The 16,826-nt window shown below is 46.6% G+C and overlaps 2 protein-coding genes across 6 annotated transcripts in view; one reads left to right on the top strand and one right to left on the bottom strand.

Annotated features, from left to right (window-relative positions):
* Window positions 1-7,191, bottom strand: part of FANCD2 (FA complementation group D2) — a 188,564-nt gene extending 181,373 nt beyond the window's left edge. For all 4 annotated transcript variants that reach the window (XM_038409532.2, XM_043518412.1, XM_038409533.2 and 1 more), the window contains exons 1-2: window positions 7,073-7,191; window positions 1,392-1,481 (exon numbers count right to left, since the gene is read on the bottom strand). In XM_038409532.2, the coding sequence (XP_038265460.1) occupies window positions 1,392-1,458 (67 nt within the window). In that variant the 5' untranslated portion in view covers window positions 1,459-1,481; window positions 7,073-7,191. The remainder of the gene's footprint in view (window positions 1-1,391; window positions 1,482-7,072) is intronic.
* Window positions 7,073-16,826, top strand: part of LOC119858580 (ER membrane protein complex subunit 3) — a 28,627-nt gene continuing 18,873 nt past the window's right edge. For both annotated transcript variants that reach the window (XR_006282605.1, XM_038409555.2), the window contains exons 1-4: window positions 7,073-7,220; window positions 11,101-11,269; window positions 12,647-12,704; window positions 14,632-14,725. Coding sequence is in view for 1 of the 2 variants with exons in the window: in XM_038409555.2 (XP_038265483.1) it covers window positions 11,115-11,269; window positions 12,647-12,704; window positions 14,632-14,725 (307 nt within the window). In the remaining variant the exon portion in view is untranslated. The remainder of the gene's footprint in view (window positions 7,221-11,100; window positions 11,270-12,646; window positions 12,705-14,631; window positions 14,726-16,826) is intronic.

Raw genomic sequence — 16,826 nt, 5'->3', positions numbered from 1 at the left:
GATGGTGGGAGAGGGATGGGAGAAGGAGGACACCCAAAGCCCTAGCATGGGGGGAAAGGGGAAAATGGAGAAAGCCGGGTAATAAGCGTTCACCCAGAGGCCCTGCAATAGAGGGAAGGAGGAATGGGGGAGGCCACAGAACTCCTGCCACAGAGAATGGACATGGGCGACACTGGAATGAGGGGAGGGGGAAAGGGAGAGTACATAGAACTCCTGGTGAAAGAGAGAATGGGGGATCCTGGTGTGGTGGGGAAGACAGACTGGGGAGCATGGGTGAAGGTGGGAATAGGCGTGCACACAGAGACTCTGGCATGTGGGGGAGAATGGGAGACTCTGGAATAGGGTAAGTGGGGACCACACAGGCATGAGAGGGAAGGTGGAAACGGGGAGAGGGGAATGGGGCACACAGAACTCCGGGGGGGGAGATTGGGGGACCTTTGTATGGGAGAAGGGAGTCTAGGAGTACATACAGAGCCCCTGCCATGGTGGGGAGTACGGGGGTCCCAGGAATGGGGGAGGGAAGAATGGGGGCACAGAGAACCCCGGTGGGGAGGCACATATACCCCCTAAAATGGGAGCAAAGAGGAGGCATTGGGCGGAGTGGAAATGGGGGGGAATCAAGCCACTGGCATGTGGGGACAATGGGGAACTCTGGTATGGGAAAGAACTCGTAGCAGGAGGAAGATAGAGGGGAGTTGAAGAGAGTCCCAGTGTAATAGAAGGGGATGGGAGAGTGTCACACAGGGAGCTTGCAGGGGTGGAGTGGGGGGGAATAGAGGAAAGCAAGGAGCCCCTAAGCTAGTGCAATAAGCTTGGCCAACATACATGAATCATGCAATGCCTTAGTTATAATTTGTACAGCACCACCAGCATGCTAGGTCCTTTATTTACAGGCATCTACAAGAGGCACATCCCTGCCCTGAAGTGTTTACTCTCTATCCTGGTTCTTCTACCTTGTCTATCACTGGGATATATGAGCACCTTGCACATTTACTAGAGTGAAAATGAAGTTGCTTTCTCCTTCCCCTATTCAGTAGAGAGGCGGCCGTTTTTTTTAAATCTGTGATTTTGGTAGAAAGGGCTTATTTTGGGGGAAGGAGGGGCTTACTACTTCCGTCTAATGGCACTGAGGCTTGCTCCCATCAGTCCAGAGAGAGATAAATGCAGAGATGGAGGAAAGGAGGCAATCAGATTTTTCAGACCTGGTAACACCCTTGGTTTTATTATTTTTCATTGTACTGTAGCTTATCAAACGTTACCATTTTATATTCTACGGGGCCATTCTGCACAACCCGTAACTTTACTAGAAAACTTGTATGCACCCCGCCTGTCAGCTGTTGCCCTCTACCAAAGGAATTTCATTTCAAATAAGAGGAGTTTTCTACACATACGTGGTAATTCTGCAATCAGACTGTCCCCATGAGCATCAGATTTGGACAATTTTCGTTTTGAAACCATGGCAACAAAATCTTTGTTGTATCCTAGAATAATATTAAAAAAACAATTAGCAACTAGTCAGAGATCAGTTTTTACTTTAAAATTTGTAAACAAATCTAAAGTGAATAGAGGACAGGATATAGCGAAGGAAAAGTGCTCCAGGAATGCAGAGTGCCCATTCTAAGGAAATGAGAGAGATTGGATTAACCAGCATTATTCTTTGCACAAACACCTCTTCAATGCAGACTGATGTCAAGGAGTTCCAGTTACAGTGAAATAGCATGTTTATTCACTTTTTCTAAAATACAGTTTATCAGAACACCGGGTTCTGAGTTTCTGTGTTTCTTTCAACTGCCAGTCGAATTAAATGGTGAGTGAACTGGAGTAACCAAAAAAAACTCCAACATTACAAGTCTACGCAGTTAAACAGTCAAATGTCAGTAAATCCCAAAGCCAAGGCTGAACATGCAATCATCACTGTTCCCTTGTGTGCACACATCATGATACAATGTTCAATTACATCATCACATTAGATTTCTCAAATAGTATAGCTACCATCGCTTACTAAGATTATGGGCACATTATAAGTACCTAGGAGAGAGATACTTTGTTTCTATATCTTTCAGACACATATCTAGCATTACTCTCTATTATATGTTTCAGAGTGGTTGCCGTGTTAGTCTGTATCAGCAGAAAGAACGACGATTACTTGTGGCACCTTAGAGACAGTTAGTCTCCAAGGTGCCACAAGTACTGCTCGTTCTCTATTATGTGTAATTTTTTTTTAATTTTGAGTAAAGGTAAGTATATAAAAAAGGGACAAAGCTAACAAAACACACTTTTTGAATTAGGATGTAAAATGGTAACCGATTAACCGATAAGCATCAGCCTTACCAGTAATGTATTCAGTAAATGGTAAGGGGGTTGAGGCTGGGGCCGGCAGCCAGGACCCCGGGCGCAGGACCAACAGCAGAGCCCAGCATAGAATGTGGGGGTGATGCAGCAACCCTAGATCCAGAGCCTATATTGTGAACTCCTTAACAGTTAAATGTTTAACCAATATAATTTTAATAGTTTAAAACGTTACTTTTTCTAAACGCTATTTACATCCCTATTTTGAATGCATTTTACCTATCATTATCACAAATACACTAATTTTAGGTATTAATGTAGCTATCAGAAGAGAACATGTGGATTTTTTTCTAAACAATATGCTGTAGGAATTATTTTGGGGAAGTTTTATGGCCTATGTTATGCAGGTCAGACTAGACCAGTGGTTCTCCACCATGGGTACACATACCCCAAGGGGTACATAGAGGTCTTCCAGGGGGTACATCAACTCATCTCGATATTTACCTAGTTTTACAACAGGCTACGTGAAAAGCACTAGCAAAGTCAGTACAAACTAAAATTTTATACAAATGACTTGTTTATACTGCTCTATACTATACAATGAAATGTAAGTACAATATTTATATTCCACTTGATTTATTTTACAATTATATAGTAATAATGAGAATGTAAGTAATGTTTGAGTAATAGCATTCTGTGACACTTTTGTATTTTTATGTCTGATTTTGTAAGCTGGTAGTTTTTAAGTGAGGTGAAACTTGTGGGTACACAAGACTAATCAGACTCCTGAAAGGGGTACAGTAGTTTGGAAAGCTTGAGAGCCACTGGACTAGATGATCACAATGATCCCTTCTGGCCTTGAAATCTATGAACCTATGGAGTATTTTTCTCTATTATTTTACTTTGGTTACTTTGCTCATTTGAGAGCACACTGGTTTTAGTCTCTCATTTTCCCCAGCCCTCTGCACTACAATCAGTTACTCAGTCACTTCCCCTTGCTGTCTGTTAGTTTTTCACACAGCAATAGGAGAGAGAGAAAAAGAGTTTGTTCTTAAATAGGAAAATATTATTGAAAAATCATTTTTTAAAATGGCAAATAAAATCAGGGATGGGTGTAGGACCCAAAAGGACTTTTAACTAGGGCTGTTGATTAATCGCAGTTAACTCACGTGATTAACTAAAAAAAAATTAGCTGTGATTAAAAAAATTAATTGTGATTAATTGCACTGTTAAAAAAATAGAATACCAATTGAAATTTATTAAATATTTTTGGATGTTTTTCTACATTTTCAAATATATTAATTTCTATTACAACACAGAATACAAAGTGTACAGTGCTCACTTTATATTATTTTTATTACAAATATTTGCACTGTAAAAATGATAAACAAAAGAAATAGTATTTTTCAATTCACCTCATGCAAGCACCATCCTCACACACGCCCCGCTATCATGGAGTCGTGGCAGGACACCATCCCTCCCACAACCCGTTGCCAAGGAGAAATGGGGGGAAACCATCCCTGCACACACCCCATTACCATGGAAATGTGGGGGGCTCCCTCCCCCCACATCCCACTACCTCGGAGATATGGAGAGGCACCATCCCCACACAGAGCCCATTGCCATAGAGATGTGGGAGGGCAGCATCCCCTCATATACCCCGCTGCCACAGAGACGTGGGGGCACCATCATAGAATCATCGAATATCAGGGTTGGAAGGGACTTCAGAAGGTCATCTAGTCCAACCCCCTACTCAAAGCAGGACCAATCCCCAACTAAATTATCCCAGCCAGGGCTTTGTCAAATCTGACCTTAAAAAACCTCAAAGGAAGGAGATTCCACCACCTCCCTACGTAATGCATTCCAGTGCTTCACCACCCTCCTAGTGAAAAAGTTTTTTTCTAATATCCAACCTAAACCTCCCCCACTGCAATTTGAGATCATTACTCCTTGTTCTGTCATCTGCTACTACTGAGAACAGTCTAGATCCATCCTCTTTGGAACCCCCTTTCAGGTAGTTGAGAGCAGCTATCAAATCCCCCCTCATTCTTCTCTTCTGCAGACTAAATAATCCCAGTTCCCTCAGCCTCTCCTCATAAATCATGTGCTCCAGCCCCCTAATCATTTTTGTTGCCCTCTGCTGGACTCTTTCCAATTTTTCCACATCCTTCTTGTAGTGTGGGGCCCAAAACTGGACACAGTACTCCAGATGAGGCCTCACCAATGTCGAATTGAGGGGAACAATCACATCCCTCGATCCGCTGGCAATGCCCCATCTTATACAGCCCAAAATGCCGTTAGCCTTCTTGGCAACAAGGGCACACAGTTGACTCATATCCAGCTTCTCGTCCACTGTAACCCCTAGGTCCTTTTCTGCAGAACTGTTGCCTAGCTATTCGGTCCCTAGTCTGTAGCGGTTCATGGGATTCTTCCGTCCTAAGTGCAGGACTCTGCTCTTTTCCTTGTTGAACCTCATCAGATTTCTTTTGGCCCAATCCTCTAATTTGTGTAGGTCCCTCTGTATCCTATCCCTACCCTCCAGCATATCTACCACTCCTCCCAGTTTAGTGTCATCTGCAAACTTGCTGAGGGTGAAGTCCACCCCATCTTCCTGATCATTAATGAAGATATTGAACAAAACATGCCCCAGGACCAACTCTTGGGGCACTCCGCTTGATACCGACTGCCAACTAGACATGGAGCCATTGATCACTACCCATTGAGCCCGACGATCTAGCCAGCTTTCTATCCACCTTATAGTCCATTCATCCAGCTGGCAAGAATACTGTGGGAGACTATCAAAAGCTTTGCTAAAGTCAAGGAATAACACATCCACAGAGCCAGTTATCTTGTCACAGAAGGCAATTAGATTAGTCACGCATGACTTGCCCTTGGTGAATCCATGCTGACTGTTCCTGATCACTTTCCTCTCCTCAAAGAGCTTCAGAATTGATTCCTGGAGGACCTGCTCCATGATTTTTCCATCCCCCCACATGGGCTGTGCATAACTGCCCATTGCCATGGAGATGCAGAGTAGAACCATCCCTGCACACAGCCCGCTACCACAGAGATGCGAAGGAAAACTCGCACACACCCCACTATTACACAAATGTGGAAGAGCACCATCACCACTACACACCCCATTGACAGGGAGGAATCATCCCCACACACACACCCCTACCACAGAGACATGGATGGGCACCATCCCCCTACAAACCCCATTACCATGGAGACGGGGGCACCATTTCCAGCAAGACACATGGGGGGCACCAACCCCCACACACCCCGCTACAACAGAGACATGGGAGAGGACCATACGCGCACACACCGCATTGCCACAGAGATGTGAAGGGGCACAATCCCCACACACTGCCTGTTGCCATGGAGAGATGGGGGGGACACGATCCCCGCACATACCATGTTACCATGGAGACGTGGAGGGCACCATCCCTGCACACAGCCTGCTACCACAGAGACGCAGAGGGGATCCATTCCCCCACAACCAAAGAAAAGGGGGAGGGCACATCCCCACCCACACACTCCATTATCACGGAGTCACCAGGGGGGCACCATCCCCGCACGCTCTCCATTACCACGGAGATGGGGGAGAATCATCCCCACACACACCCCGCTACCACAGAGATGTGGGCAGGAACCATCCCCCCCACATACCTTGTTACCATGGAGATGCAGGGGGGCACCATCCCCGCACACACCCAGTTACCACAGAGGTGTTGTGGGGCACCATCCCCCCCACATCCCACTGCAATGGAGATGTGGGAGAGCCCCATGCCCGCACACACCCCTTTATCACAGAAATGTGTGGGGCACCATCCGCCTCACAACCTGCTACCTCGGAGACCTGAAGGGGCACAATCCCCACACACACACCACATTGCCAAGGAAACGTGGGGGGACACCATCCCCGCACATAGCCTGCTACCATGGAGATGCAGGGGACACCATCCTCACACACACCTCACTAGCACAGAGATGTTGGGAGGCACCATCCCCATACACACCCCGCTATCACAGAGATGGAGAGAAACATCCCCACACACAACCCATTGCCATGGAGACGTGGGAGGGCACCATCCCCTCATACACCCTGCTGCCACAGAGACCATACCCCACACACACCCCGTTACCACAGAGATGTGGGGGGCACCATCCCCCCCACATCCCACTGCAACAGAGATGTGGGAGAGTATCATACCCTTACACACAGCATTGCCACGGAGACGTGGGGGGGCACCATCTCCGCACACAGCCCGTTACCACGGAAACCTGGGGGGCACAATCCCCACACACACCCCTCTACCATGGAGACGTGGGCAGGCATCATGCCCCCACACACTCTGCTACCATGGAGATGGGGGGCACCATCCTCCCACACACACCATTTCCAGCAAGGGAAGTTGGGAGGCACCATCCCCATTGCCATGGAGAAATGGGGGGACACCATCCCCACACACACCCCACTACCACAGAATCGTGGGAGGGCACTATCCCCCCACATACCGTTACCATGGAGCTATGGGGGGTTACTAGTCCCAACTCACTGTTACCACAGAGACGTGGAAGGGCACCAACCCCCTACACCGTTACCACAGAGACGGGGGGGCACCATACCCCCATAAACCCCTTTGCCGTGGAGACGGAGGGCACCATCCCCCCAAACACCCGCTACCATGGAGACCGGGCCGGGGAGGGGAGGAGGAAAGGAAGCGGGAGACCCTGCGGCCAGTAGGAGACATCCCCATGGCCACAGAACCGCGGTTACCGTTCGCGCCGACAGCTCCAGACTCTACTCGAGTTTCCCGCCAGGCAGCGAGTCCTGTCTCGTCCTGATGACCTCACAATTACGTGTTTCCTGGGCCTTACGGGAAGACTGCGTTCTCTCAATCCCGGAAGCGGAGTCAAGGCGAAGGGTGAGGAGGGGCTAAGGCCCGGGGAGGGGGCTGGGGTCTCTGTGCTGGGGAGGGGGCAGTAGGCGGCTGTCGGGCTGGGGGGAGTTGGGGTCTCTGGGCCGGACACAGGACAGCCGGTGGCTGTCGGGCCAGGGAGGCGGTTAGGGTCTGTGACGTTCCCCTCTGGTGTTATCTGGACCAGTGATCCGTTAGGTCACCCAATCCTTGACTCTGGGAACCAGCCTTACCCTGCTCTGCTTTGAGAACCCCCCCACTCCTGGGCTGTTCACACACAGCCTCTGGCATGTAAGCTGCTCCCAGCCATTTGCAACCGAATGACACTAACCAATATCTCCGGTCCCAGACACAACTCTAGGAACCTCCATGTTGCAGTGTCAAGTTATGCCCACTGGACGCTGCAAGCTCATATGAATTCATCGTTTTATGTACCAAGCTTGTTATCCCCAGAGGATACACTTGATGACACACTTCAGACCAAATGCACTGCTTTAGGTAGAATAAACATCAAACACATTTATTAACTATGAAAGACAGATTTTAAGTGATTATAAATCAAATCACAAGAAGTCAGATTTGGTCAAATGAAATAAAAGCAAAACGCATTCTAAGCTGATCTTAACACTTTCAGTACCCTTAGAAGCTTCTCACCACAGGGTGGCTGGTTGCTTTTCAGCCAAGCTCTCCCCTTTGATCAGCACTTCAATCGCTTGATGGTGATGTCTGTAGATGAAGGTGGAAGAGAGGAAGAGCATGGCAAATGTCTCTCCCTTTGATCATGTCCTTTCTTTCCTCTTGGCTTTGCCCCCCCCCTTCAGAGTCAAGTGAACACTACCTCATCGCATTCCCAAACTGACCAAAGGAAGGGGGGTGACCCACTCGAGAGTCCAACAGATCCTTTGTTGTTGCCTAAGCCAATGTCCTTTGTTCCGGTGAGGCTGGGCTGGGTTGTCCCATATATGCCCTGATGAGGTGTGAACTGCCCCTCTGCTTCTAGAGAGTTTTTGCCTGGGCTTGCTTTAAGCCATGAGGACACATTTTCAGCCTCATAACTATATACATGAAATTACAATCTATAACATTACCATAACAATGTTTACTATAACATTACCATAACAACAATGCTCAGTACATCATAAGCCTTCCAAAGACGCCCAACATGACAAACTTTGCATTAGATACCACACAAACATAAGGATGAACATGGGGGTACTGGGTGATCCCCCGAGGTACAGAACGTCACAGGGTCTCTGTGCTGGGCTGGGGGCGCTAGGTGATTGTCGGGCCAGGGAGGAACCTGGGGTCTCTGGCCCAGCAGGGGGCAATAGGTGGCTGTCCGGCCAGGGAAGGGGTTAGGTTTTCTGTGCCGGGCATGGGGCAGTAGGTGCTGTTGGGCTGGGGAGGGGGCTGGGGACTCTGTGCTGGGCAGGGGGCAGTAGGTGACTGTCGGGTCGGGGGGGAGCTGGGATCTCAGTGCCTGGCAGTGGGCAGTAGGTGCCAGTCAGACTGGGGAAGGGGCTGGGGTCTTGGTTCTAGGCACAGGGCAATAGGTGGCTGTTAGGCCAGGGAGGGGTCTAAGGTCTCTGTGCCGGGCATGGTGCACTATGCAGCTGTTAGGCCAGGGAGGCGGCTGGGGTCTCTCTGCTGGGCTGAGGGTAGGAGGTGGATGTTGGGCCGGGGAGGGAGCTGGGGTCTCAGTGCCGGGCAATGGGCAGTAGGTGCCTGTCAGTCCGGTGGGTAGCTGGGGTCTCTTTGCTGGGCTGAGGGCTGGAGGCGGATGTCGGGCAGGGGAGGGAGCTGGGGTCTCTGCACTGGGGAGGGGGCAGCAGGTGGATGTCGGGCCAGGGAGATGGCTCGGATCTCTGTGCTGGGCACGGGACAGCAGGCAGCTGTCAGGCTGGGGAGAGGGCTGAGTTCTCTGTGCTGGGTAGGGGGCAGTAGGTGGCTGTTGGGCTGGAGAAGGGGTTGGGGTCTCTGTACTGGGTAGGGGGCAGTAGGCGGCTGTCAGGCCAGGGAGGGAGCTGGGGTCTCTTTGCTGTGATGGGGGCAGCAGGTGGATGTCAGGCCAGGGAGTGAGCTGGGGTCTCTGTGCTGGGCAGGGATCAGCAGGCAGCTGTCAGGCCAGTGAAGAGGCTGAAGTCTCTGTGCCGGGAAGGGGGTAGCAGGCGGCTGTCGGGCCTGGGAGGAGACTGGGTTTCTGTGCTGGTCTGGTTGCAGCATACGGCTGTTGGGCTGGGGAGGGGGCTGGGGTGTCTGTGCTAGGGAGGGGGCTGGGATCTCTTTGCTTGGCAGGGGACAGTAGAAGTGATGGGCGCTGGCACATGGCAAATGGGGCATGATAGCCACACACACCAAGGGATTAAAGGTTTCAGAGGAGCAGCCGTGTTAGTCTGTATTCGCAAAAAGAAAAGGAGTACTTGTGGCACCTTAGAGTCTAGTCTCACCACTAGTGAGCTGTAGCTCACGAAAGCTTATGCTCTAATAAATTTGTTAGTCTCTAAGGTGCCACAAGTACTCCTTTTCTTCAAGGGATTAAAGGATCAAACAGTTCCCCACTGCTACTGTTGCTTTAACTTCCCTTTTTGCATGTAATGGATGGGTAATTTTTGATGCTCTTCGTCCTTATTATCAGAAGGAAAATCTTTGTATACATAACTCGGCTTATCAATCACAGGGTGACTAACAGCAGGTAAAATTGCAGTTAAGACAAGTCAGTCTGTAGTTCTAATGGGAGTTAGCAGTCCTCAGCCATCCAAGGAAGGCAGATGATCCTTGCTGGAAACTCAGTCCTCACAAGAATCAAATGAACATTCGGCAGGAGTCAGGCAGTGTGGTGCCTTCCCAGAGCCAAGACATGAAACTGGACACACTTCTGAAGTTAGTGGGCTAGGAGCTATGGGTGATTGTTCAAATTGGCACTAATGACACTGTGTCAATGAATAGCTCACAGATATGATTTCAGGGAACTCAAAAGCATGCTGAAAAAGAATGTTCAAGCGACCTTTTCCAAGCTCCTTCCTGTCCTACAAGCGAAGGAAGACAGAAGGCAGAAGATTCTAGCTGTGAACCACTGTCTACATAAATGGTATACAGTGGAGGGTTTTGGTTGTGTGGAACATTGGTCCTCCTCTATGGGAAGTGGGGGCTGTGTAATTTGGATGGCCTCCACCTCAGTAGAAGGTGGCCCAATCTCTTCAGGGACAGGCTGACCAGAGCAGTCAGGTCAGGGGGTTAAATTAATAGCAGAAGGAGAGGGTAAAATGAGCACAAAATTGAGATGTTGAAACAAAATAAATCAAGGAACCAATGGATGTGAAGAGAAGAAATGATTGAATTGCTTATACACTAGTGTTAAAAGCCTGGATAACAAGCAAGAGGAATTGGAATTACTATAATGTATGGGGGGGGAAACTATGATAATGGAGGACTTCCGTTTGAGTAACACATACTGGAGGTCTCATGCTGCCAGTACTAAACCATCACTGGAATTTCTAAACACTGTACATAGCAATTTCCTAACTCAAAAAGTGTTGCAGCCGACACAGGGGAATTTTTTATTAGACCTTGTCCTAATAGATGAAGAGGGAATGGAGCACAGAACTAAAAATTAATGGTAGCTTAAGTACAAGTCATCATGACTTGATCACATTTATAATGTGCAAACTGAATGAAGTCCAAACCAGAAATATATAGACTTGGTGCCTTAGAATGACCAATTTCACAAAATTGAAAACAATTATGAGCCAAATCATGAGATACCTGCTGTTAGTCACCACATACTAGCAAATACAAGTTCAGAACACAACATTTTTCCGAATGAAGAGTGGAAAGTGCTGCGTGCCTTCAGGATGTAACACATAATCAGGTCCATTTTGTTTACTAGAATCTACTCTAAAGATGAGCGAACCAGAGCTGCTGCTGGATTCCAATATCCGGTTATGGGTGGTTCTTCCAATTGTTTTCATAACATTCTTTGTTGGGATGATTCGTCACTACGTATCCATCTTGCTTCAAAGTGACAAAAAGCTCACTAGGGAACAAGTGTCTGACAGGTAAGTTAAGAAGTGCACCAAAGTTTTCCTATGGTCTTTCTAATGAAGCTAGAATAAAAGAACATTAAGTTTGCAAAGTCAACCAAACAAAAGTAAGGAAATGCCAGAATTAAAGTTGCTTGTGCAAGCTTAATTTGGACTCTTTGTCTGTATGCAATATGAAACAATTTCTAATTACATTATCACATTTTTCCACTGGACTCCATCTCATTCAATGAACTTGATGGATAGAGCTTACTGAATGAACAGCTATTCAGTATTTCTTTTCCTTATTCACTGTGTGGCCCCAGGCCATATTTACTGTACTATTCAAATCCTATTATGTATTAATTTCCTCATGGACTTTTCTGTGGTGCTTATCATATAGCATCCGAGGATTTCATGAACATTCTGGAAAAAATTCCCTTGGTTCCCAAGTTTCTGTCACTGGCCACAGTGGAAACAGGGTATTGAACTAGATGAATCAAAGTCCTGATTCATACGAATAATTTCTATGTAAGCTCAATTATCCTGCTGTAAAAGGGTGGAAAGATGCCTTTGTTGGATGGAGTTCTTAAAACAGGCTAGAGAACTCTCCCTTATGAGTGTAAAGGTAATACCGACAGGGAGTATTCATTCATTATGTTCATTTATCTTTTTTTGTCTGGCTGTCCCTAGTCATGTTTGGATCTCATCTTGAGCTGCAACTATTTTTTTCACTGGGTACTACTAATTTTGCCATTGATTTACCCACAGTATCACTACTTCCTCTTAATGAAGCCTGAGGCTAACTGAGGAAGCTATTCTTATGTAAAAAAAAATTACACTGATTCTCCTGCTGCTTTGCACAATACATTTCCTGTTAAATCTCATTTAAGTTGGGACAGCAAAGATTTTGGTGAATGAAGTCTATTTAATGCTAGACATATTTTTGGTTTTCCTATAAAAATTGCCTTTAGACCTAGAAGAAGCTGCTATTATCTGTCAGAAAATTCTGCTTAAAGGAGGCCCAAAAATCCATGAAGCTGCTTCATGGAGTCTAAATGTCATTCCAAAGGGTACATATACAGCATCTGATACAATTTAATTTGTCCTCCTCTGAGGAAATCTTCTTTTCCTAATCTGGAAGGAGGCGGAAGAGGTGACCTTTTTATTCCTCACCCATCCTGATTTATGAGTGAGATGCTCCAAACTGTGAAAACTGATACTCTGGAAATGAGTTTCCATTAATAGGAAGTTGTCTTTATATTTGTGTGGTAGATGTTGCTGAGTCAGCCTTTCTCAGCTCAATTATTGTCCAGCATGTTGTTTACCTACAGCTCACTTGCAGCCCTCACTTCTACTCTTCTCCAATATTGATCTTCGATAGACCTGCAATAATGGATTTCTTTTTTTTAGCCAAGTCCTAATTCGAAGCAGAGTCCTCAGAGAAAATGGAAAATACATTCCAAAACAGGTATGTACATGTGTGAAGCTGCATATTTGAATTTCTTTAGTCTTTTTATGAAGTCTGTATAGAGAGAATGATGACCTAAATGAACGTAGATTTATAAATTCCTAAGCCAGAAGGGACCAATATGATCATGTAGTCTCGCCTTCTGTATAATAGAAGTCACAGAACCCTCCCCTGAAAATAATTCCTAGAACACATCTAGAAAAACATCCAATCATTATTTAAAAACAATCAATGATGGAGAATCCACCACGACCATTGGTAAGTTGTTCCAGTGTTTAATTACTTTCACCGTTAAAATTTTACCCCTTATTTCCAGCATCAATTTGTCTTGCTTCAACTTCCTGCCATGGGGCATTGTTATATCTTTTCTCTCCCAGATTGAAGAGCCTGTTATCAAATATTTGTTCCCTATGTAAATACTAATAGACTGTAATCAAGTCACTCCTTAATCTTCACTTTGTTGGCTAAATATATTCATGTCCTTGAGTCTACCACTATATTCTAATCCTTTAATCATTTTCATGGCTCTTTTCTGAACCCTCTCCAATTTATCAACATCCTTCTTGAATTGTGGGCACCAGCACTGGACACAGGATTCCACCAGTGCCAAATACAGAAGTAAAATAATCTCTCTGCTCCTACTCAAGATTCCGCTGTTGATGCATCCAAAGATTGCATTAGCCTTTTTGGCCACAGCGTCGCCCTGGGATCTCATGTTCAGCTGATTATCCACCATGACCCCCAAATCTTTTTCAAATATTAAGTGCAGAAAGTAGTATTAATTCATTGTTAAAGTTGAGACTTGTGCTCAAATGTCAGACAGTTCCTAAAGTAGTTAAGGTTCTTGTAGTAAGATTCATGGGGTCATTTTGTATATAAAATGTTACATGTTTAAAAAGAAAAGCAGTAATGTGGAACACTGCAGTAGGTCATGGGACATGGGCTGATTGGTCCCAACTGGGACCAAACATTCACCATCAGCATTGATTTAATTTCTTTCAAAATATAAATAGTTTGTTCTCAGTTTCTGAGAATGTTGGGAAGCCATCTTGGAGAAAAAAAGAAATGTAGAAAGGTGTAAGTCTCCTTGGGAGCAAATGGCTTCTGTGCATGAAACAGTCAATAGTGTTTGAGATGTGGAGGTCTCAGATGGAATTTCAGAGATAGACACTAACCTGGGGGACATTGAAGACAGAAGCTCTGCCCAAATACAAATCAGTTATTGAAATTACTGGGATCCAGGGGAAAAACCCAACTGGCTTCAAGGCTGAGCTTGATAAGCATACAGAGGGGATGGTCTGATGAAGCTTTCTACAATGACATGTAGCCATTCTGCGACTGCTAGTAGCAAATATCCCCACTGGCCAGTGATGGGACACTAGTTGGGGAGGCCTCTGAGTTACTACAGAGAATTTTTCCCAGGTGTCTGGCTGTTGGGTCTTGCGGAAGTGCTCAAGATCCAACTGTTTGCCATATCTGGGGTTGGGAAGGATTCGCAGAGATCCTGGCATTTTTTTGTCTTCCTCTGCAGCATGGGCCACAGGTTTAAAATAATGTAAATGATGGATTCTCTGTAACTTGAAGTCTTTAAATCATGATTTGGAGAACTTCAGTAACTCAGCCAGAGGCTAGGGGTCTATTATAGGAGGGGTGTGGATGGGGTTCTGTGGCCTGCAATGTACAGGAAGTCACTGTAGGTGATTAGGATGGTCCCTTCCAGCCTTAAAGTCTATGAAACCTGGAAAGCAGAGCAAGACTGTACATGAGGTTAGTGCATCTCTGCAGGAGAGGAAGGAGGAGATATGAAAAAGGCAAAAATGACAAGCATGCATCCTGAACACTCAAGAGGAATTCTGCTGTTTGTACACTCTGTTGTACTTGTCTGGTTCCTAGCCCGTTTAGAATTTGCTGTTCCTTTTGCTTTCAGTCTTTCCTGACACGGAAGTATTTCTTCAATAACCCAGAGGATGGATTTTTTAAAAAAACAAAAAGGAAGGTAGTGCCCCCTTCTCCAATGACAGGTATGTTAAGAGATTATTGCAAAAGACATTCTAAGTAAGCAGGTGGCTTTCCTGACAAGTCTCTAGCTCTCTTGTAACTTATTGTTTTTATTTCCCCCCTTAAAATATAAACAAAGTAATAAGAATAGTAATGAGATGTTGGTTTGGCTAGGGTCTACAAGCAATTGCATTGGGCTCACAAGTGTTGGTTTTTATGTTGCCTTGTCACTTGCTGACCTCTGATCACCTCACTTATATCCTCCCCCTCTGCTGAAGTGAGGCCATGAAGCTTGGGTAGAGTCTTTAGGGGGTTACCATCTTTAAAAGGTAAACTGCAAAAAATTGAAAAACTGGCCTTATGCTTTCCTTTTTGTTGCTGTAAATGAATAAGGAATAAGCATTTGGGGCTTTTCCCCCCTGCATGTTTTTAGCCTTAGGGCACGTCTACACTGGCAAAGTTACAGTGCCGGTAGTTACAGCGCCACTTAGGGAGCGCCAAAGGAAAACTGCTGTGGTGGGTTCACACCGACAGCTGCTTGTGCAATAATGTGTTCACACTTGCAGTGCTATTTGGAGTGGTGCACTCTGGGCTGCTATCCCACAGAGCACCTCTTTCTATTTTGCTGCCAAGACTTGTGGAAAGGCAGAAGGAGTCGTGGGGCATTCTGGGTCCTGTCTCAATGTCCCGTGATGCATTGCTTCGCATCCCAGCAATCCCTGTGCTTCCGTTCGCATTTGGTGCCATCTTTCAACGGTTTGTGTGCTGCATGCCCTGCCCTGCCTCTTTCTGGCTGCAGGAATGGATCCCTAGCTGTTGACAAGAATGCTGTTCGCACTGACCGTCACAAGAGGCAGTGGAGTTATTCCTTAAACTGCAAAGGCAAGAGGAGTGCGACATCGATCTCGCCACACGTAGTAGCTATGACAAGAGATTTCTTGTGGCATTCACGGAGGTGCTGACCCTTGTGGAACGCTGCTTTTGAGCTCGGGAAACAAGCACTGAGTGCTGGGATCACATCGTGGTGCACATCTGGGATGACGAGCCGTGGCTGCAGAACTTTTGCATGAGGAAAGCCACATTCATGGGACCGTGCAATGAGCTTGCACCAGCCCTGTGGTGCAAGGACACGAGAATGAGAGCTGCCCTGCCATTGGAGAAGCGCGTGGTGATTGCACTGTGGAAGCTGGCTACTCCAGACTGCTACCGATCAGTCACTAACCAGTTCGGAGAGGGCAAGTCGACCATTGGACTCGTGTTGATGCAAGTGTGCAGGGCCATTAATTGCATCCTACTCCAAAAGACTGTGACTCTGGGCAACGTGCGTGAAATTGTGGATTGCTTTGCACAAATGGGCTTCCCTAACTGCAGAGGGGCGATAGATGGCACACACATTCCAATTCTGGCACCCGACCACCTAGCACATTAATCGCAAGGGATATTTCTCAATGGTTCTCCAGGCACTTGTGGATCACTGTGGGCGTTTCACAGACGTGAACACAGGCTGGTCCTGAAAGGTGCATGACGCACACATCTTTCAGAACACTGGCCTGTTCAAGAAGCTGCAAGCAGGGACTTTCTTCCCCCCATGGTAATCTTCTGGTCTGGGAAGTCAAAATGCCTATTGTGATCCTGGGAGACCCCGCCTCCCCCTTAATGCCATGGCTCATGAAGCCAGATGTGGTTCAACAACAGGCTGAGCAAGTGCAGAATGACTGTGGAGTGTGCATTTGGCCATTTAAAAGCCCGCTGGCAATGCCTGTATGGGAATCTAGACATGGCCGATAATATTCCTATGCTTATAGCTGCATGCTGTGCACTCCATAATATTTTTGAAGGGAAGGGTGAAAGGTTCACCCAGGGCTGGACTGCAGAGGCTCAGCGCCTGAAGACTGAGTTTGAACAACCAGAGACCTGTGCTATTAGAAGGGCACAGCACGGGGCCATAAGGATCAGGGATGCTTTGAGGCAGCAATTTGAAGCTGAAAGCCACTAATATTTGTTGCTGTGCTCGAGATTGTAGTGCTTATAATGCTAGGAGGTGATTGGTGCACATGATGCAAGAAGGGGCCTTAACATAGCTGTATGTATGTTGCTTTGCAGTGCTCTTTTTTGCTTTCCCTT

Source organism: Dermochelys coriacea, chromosome 7, assembly GCF_009764565.3.
Source record: "Dermochelys coriacea isolate rDerCor1 chromosome 7, rDerCor1.pri.v4, whole genome shotgun sequence".
In the NCBI taxonomy this organism is placed as follows: domain Eukaryota; kingdom Metazoa; phylum Chordata; order Testudines; family Dermochelyidae; genus Dermochelys; species Dermochelys coriacea.
Note: the sequence above shows the minus strand (reverse complement) of the source record. Positions and strands in the feature narration are given on the sequence as shown.